This window comes from Dinoponera quadriceps, unplaced genomic scaffold, assembly GCF_001313825.1.
Source record: "Dinoponera quadriceps isolate SergipeBrazil2010 unplaced genomic scaffold, ASM131382v1 scaffold635, whole genome shotgun sequence".
Taxonomy (NCBI): Eukaryota; Metazoa; Arthropoda; class Insecta; order Hymenoptera; family Formicidae; genus Dinoponera; species Dinoponera quadriceps.
The window spans coordinates 1-5389 of NW_014554723.1; the positions used below are offsets into that span (position 1 = coordinate 1).

At 38.9% G+C, this 5389-nt stretch overlaps 1 protein-coding gene across 1 annotated transcript; it reads right to left on the minus strand.

Annotated features, from left to right (window-relative positions):
- Window positions 1-245: 245 nt before the first annotated feature.
- Window positions 246-4338, minus strand: LOC106741155 (odorant receptor 85f-like; the record flags this gene model as incomplete). The annotated part of the gene is made up of 7 exons (XM_014612869.1): window positions 4204-4338; window positions 3223-3340; window positions 2805-3066; window positions 2390-2512; window positions 2139-2229; window positions 1925-2061; window positions 246-378 (listed from the first exon to the last, which is right to left on the minus strand). Coding segments are annotated over exons 1-7 (999 nt in total), but the record flags the coding sequence as incomplete, so codon positions are not given.
- Window positions 4339-5389: the final 1051 nt, after the last annotated feature.

The following is a 5389-nucleotide window of genomic DNA, read 5'->3' on the forward strand; positions in this document are numbered from 1 at the left end:
CTAAAGGTTAGTATTTACTAAAACAAGCATCGGTTCAGCGATTGCAACGTCCTCTGTGTGTCAGCACGGGAACTTATCAGCCGATGTGTTATATCGCATTATAAAAACCATACATTATATCCATGCACAGACTCTAATAAATAAAATTGAAATTTCTTTTCAACAGTAATATTTTCTGATTTTGTGTCATTAATTGCCCCGAACGGTTGACGGCTCTAAATGCGCCTCGTACGTTAATTTCTTACCGTGCTAAAAGTTTTTAACGACATAATGCTCATCTTCCCCGCTGTAATTTGACACGGTGTTCTGCAGCGTATTAACATCAGGTTCAACAATTTTCTCGCTCTCACGGAAATAGCATACCATTTAACAGCATAACTGCTAGACGGGATATTTGTTTATTATTGTGAGTTATTAAGCTGCAATAAAACCTTAACCGTTTGAGTGCCAAGGAGCGATTTTGCGTTTCTTCTGTTTCGCTCGAAAAGTACCAGCGTTCTAGGCTGCAAAGCCGATAACCGGCACACGATCGGCTTCTGTCGGTGCGCGACTTTACGGCTACCATTCCGTTTTAGATAAAAATGAAATAATGAGACAACTGATAAAAGAACGAATTTTAATTGCAATCTAACATTTGGATGCAATCATCGGAGAATAAGACAAGCGCTATTGCTTCGTTTGGTATTTCTGGATGGGGAATAAGACAAGCGAAAAAGCGCTCCTTGGCACGTTTGGACGGGGAAACAGCAGAGACGCGTGGCACTCAAACGGTTAATTACTATTTACTATATCAAAGCTTACTATTTTTTCTAATTATTTTTATCGTATTTAAGTATATAATACGATTCGTCAAACTGTCAAAATAACAAATTAGCCGAATGAACAACAGCCATAATGTAACCTCATATCTAAATACTACGCAAATGTAATCATTTTACATAGACTAGTTATGGATTGAATATTAAGGTTATACCAGGGTAGATCAAATATAAAGGAGCCTTTTGCAGAAAACCATATATTTTTCAAAATAAATTCTAATTAATATTTTTCTTATTTTTCTACATAGTCCCCTATCTTAACTATATACTTCCACTAACGGTCTGGTAATTTTTTAATCCCAGTATCATAAAAAGTTAGCGGACGTTTAACAAACCAATTGCACACGAACTGCTGTACCTCCTCGTTCGTTGTGAAGCGCTGTTTACTAAAAGCTTCCTTGAGTGGCCCAAACAAATTGAATTCGCATGGTGACAAGTCTGGGCTGTAGGGTGGATGTTCTAGGACAGCCCAGTGCATATCGGCCAATTTTTGTTGCGTTACTGCTGCGGTGTAAGGTCTGACGTTATCACGGAGAAAAAACATACTTTTGATCGAAATGCCGCGCCGTTTTTACCGATAGGCAGCTCGAATTGAAGTTCCTGAGAGATTTCAAGAATAGTTAAGTGCCGATCGTCTTCGATGAGTTCTCGAACAGCCTCGGTATTCTGCGCTGTGATGTTGGTGCGGGGATGGCGCGGGTTGGCAATATTTTCAACAGAGTCCTTTCTTAAATTCGCTCCCGTCCTTTCTTAAATTCGTTACATCACTCCTTCACCCAAACCCAAGAAGAGGTATTCTCCCCAAATTGTGGGAGTAAACGGCGCCGAATTTCAGCAGCATTTACATTTTCGTTAACGAAGAACTTAATAATAACAGGTTGTGCAACTGCGGGATGTACGTCTTTCTTGCTCATTGTGATTACTGCTGAGAGTAAGAAGCACGTGGCGCGCCAACGTTATTACTGCCTTCCACATGACCCCCATTCACTGTCCAAAACGTTGCAGACTTCTCACGCCGCCGACGGGCGCGCAACTTAAAAATGCTCGTTTATATTTGATCCACCCTCGTATTAAAATTCAATATATTTTTATATTCGCCTACTCACATAGATTCGTATACATTAGAACTATGGTCAATCAGTTGCTGACCCGGCATACTGAGAAAGAGAAAATGCATCGTCAAACACAAACACGTTACCGCGTATCTGAACGCCTCCAGAGGTCGATTTATGTTGATCAAGGCCTAATCGTAGAGAAAAACAGACTGCTACTTAAGCAAGCCATTTTGGGGCACATTCGTCTGATGATATTAATACGAACCACCAGTCCGCTGAATGTCATGACCGCCACGTTTAATATTGTCAATATAAGTAAAGATATGCTGTATGTAGATGTCAATAATTTGGAAAACCTGATGGAGTAATAGAATATATATTTGATACTGTCGCGATTTACGAAAAAATGAGAGCGCGTAATAGCTTTGTTATTTAAAATCAAGTCCTGTTAAATTAGACAATTTATGTTCTTCGCTAGTAAAACTGATTTATCGTCGGTGTATCTAAAACACTTACTGTAAAACTTCTATGTGCTTTGCAGCGCTGTCGCTGATTATACGATAATGCTCGTCGTCCTTGTATTGCGGATAGATGTTAATGTCGGTGCGATCATTCTGTTTTATATTTTCCAATTGATATCTGAGCAAATTGTAAAAATGTTTTGAAATATTTTTAGAGATTGGCTGATTATCTGGAAATTTTATTATTATAATTTTTCAGAAAAATTGTGTTTTGGGAAATTGCCACGATGTTCAAATTTCGGGATTCTTACTTTCCGGGAAATTGTTCCACTTTTAGAATTCTACTTTGTTTTTTTACAAATAGACACAATCGTAAGAATATAAAGTTTTGGTTTTCGCCTTTGTAACACAAAAATTTGTAGTAGAGCGTCGTTGTGACTTTTTACGTTTTCTCGTGCGGACGTACGTACCCTATGGCTTCGAAAAGACCGCATGCGTGTTGCACATAAATCACCAGCATAGAATCCGTCGCTACTGGAATAGTCATCAAGAAGAAGGTAGTATAATAAGAATGCAGCAGGATAAAGTAATAGTATCTCTCTACGTTGAAAATCGTCTCCACGTGATATAGCAGGCCGTACATTTGGGTCTGGTTGGCGTTCGTGAAGAAAGCCACAATGGATGGTATGATGGGTAAAGTCATGTACATAGACATGCTGCTGTACATTATAGCTGTAAAAGTAAAAGTGTAGGAAAACAGGAGGAAATTTCGGAATTTCATCCGACTACTGTTATCGTACGCTTAAGGATTAACAGACGCGAAGAACAAACGCGAATATCGAATTCAAAAGTTGAAGGGAACGAAGTGAACCTCTCGAGGTATCTTACCTGCGTATATCTTAGTCAACTTCTTGCCTTTATCCGTATACTTTCTTAAAATTTGTATTTGAGCGTTGAGTGTTGCTAAGTTCCAACTGTTCCTCATTTCGATAAGAAGATTCTTCATCTGCATAAATTTGTACGATACGATATATCATAGATGATACACAGTAAAAAATGTGTTAAAAACAATTCAATGAAATTTTTGTGTTATTTTAATGAGATGTATATGTCAATCTAACATATATTTATATACATATATTTGTATCATATATATTCCAAACATATATTTATAACATATATTTTAACATATATTTATATATACAAATAAATTCCACATTAAAGTAACACAACATTTCAATAATCCGTTTTTAATACAATTTTTACAGTGCACACGCTTTGCTGCACAGGACTCTCGCTCACGTACCTTGCTATTGTTAAATAGACAATTGAAAAATTTTACGAAACACAGTAAGTGGATAATAATAGGGGGTGAACACTCGATGACAAAGTCCCAATCTCTCCATGCTGTTACCAAACTACATATCTCGTGCGAAATAAGAGATCGTACTTTATTAATTCGGAATTATTGAGAAGAACGAATATTATATTTCTGCATACAGTATTTAAGCGAGCGAGAAGTCGTTTTTGTTACTTTACAGTCGCGAATAATTAACAATAAATAAAAAAGACAATACCTGATATTCAGTTGTATGTAATCAGTCACAAAAAAGTTGCAACATTTTTTTTATAAGTTTCAGGACGTTTGTCCGGTGTTCAGTAGAAGAATTTGTTTTTAAGTAATTGTCAAAAAATATATTTTCTTATTAGGTACAATATGCGTTGCGAAATTTATCTAAAACAATATATTATAACTTTTTTATGACTAACCATACAGCTCTCTCCGCGTTATTTACATGAACAAATTAATGATCATCATGTCGTAAATCATTATTTAGCTGTTAGTCAGTTCGCGCGATGTTCGCTAACCTGCAAGCAAAGCTGACTGCTGACCGCAAAGATGAGATTAAAAGAGAGGAAAATTCTACTGAATCCAGTTTGCTCGGGCCATTGACCGATCCATGACATAACGAGCCGATTGATTTTATAATGCTCCATGTCCATTCTGGCGTGCTTCCGGTAGTAGAGTGCACCTGTAAAATTGTTCACGGCCGAAAGCGGCCCGACACGTAATCCTGCAGCTATCTCGCATTCTCTTGGTGAATAGCTACGTGAAACGGCGAATGGAAATTTGCATTGTTGATGACGGCATATCAGGTAAAGTGCGGTCGATTACACTTGACATACATGCGAACTGTCTAACTATAAAGCACAATGTAGAAAGTTAGCCTTTTCGTTATTATTTCGCTTTAGTCGCAAAGCAAGATATTCTTTGCAAGTTATCGACATTTTAGAAAAGTAATCGCGCCTGTCTGTTTGTACGGATTTTTGTTGCATTGATAATCGCCGCATATTTCTGTCGCTGATATGCATATTAAAAAAAAAATTAAGATAAATAACAACTTATGAGAGCGTATTATACAACACGTATTACTCTTATAATCTCCGCCGAGATGAAAGAAAGACACTTAGAAATGAAAAAGAAACACAAGTTACGATGCAATCAAATTTATCCATTAGACGCGAGAAAATTATACACACTTATTCGCATTTATTGTCCTACGCATTTCGTCAATTATCATAACTGCATGACATTTGACGTATGTTTTGTGATGATTCAAAATATTGCCCGTCACTCATGCGGTGGCCTGACCGAGAGGGAGCCGGGGGCCAGCGCCTTCTGGCGGAAAGAGGGCGGCCGAGTGCCGATTATTGGTCCTGTGCGCCGCTTGCGCACAGGACGGATACCAGCGGTTTAATTATTCTTTATTTTAAGTGGAGAAACCCGCGAGCCAGTACAACGGACGAAGGGAAGAGCCGACCGAGAGAAAACTAGAGAGAGATGCGGCGGGACGGGGAGAGATGCGCCAGGACGGAGGAACGGCAACGGAAAGCGGGATGGCCACCTTGCGAAAGAGAGGCGCAAGGTCCCGCGACCCGTTCGCAGATCAGGATCCTGCAGTAGGCCGCCCGGGAGTTCTCGAATGACTGCGAGCCCTAAAAGTTGCCGGATTCCGCCCCGAAAAGAGCAGGCGAAAAGGCGTCGAAAACCATC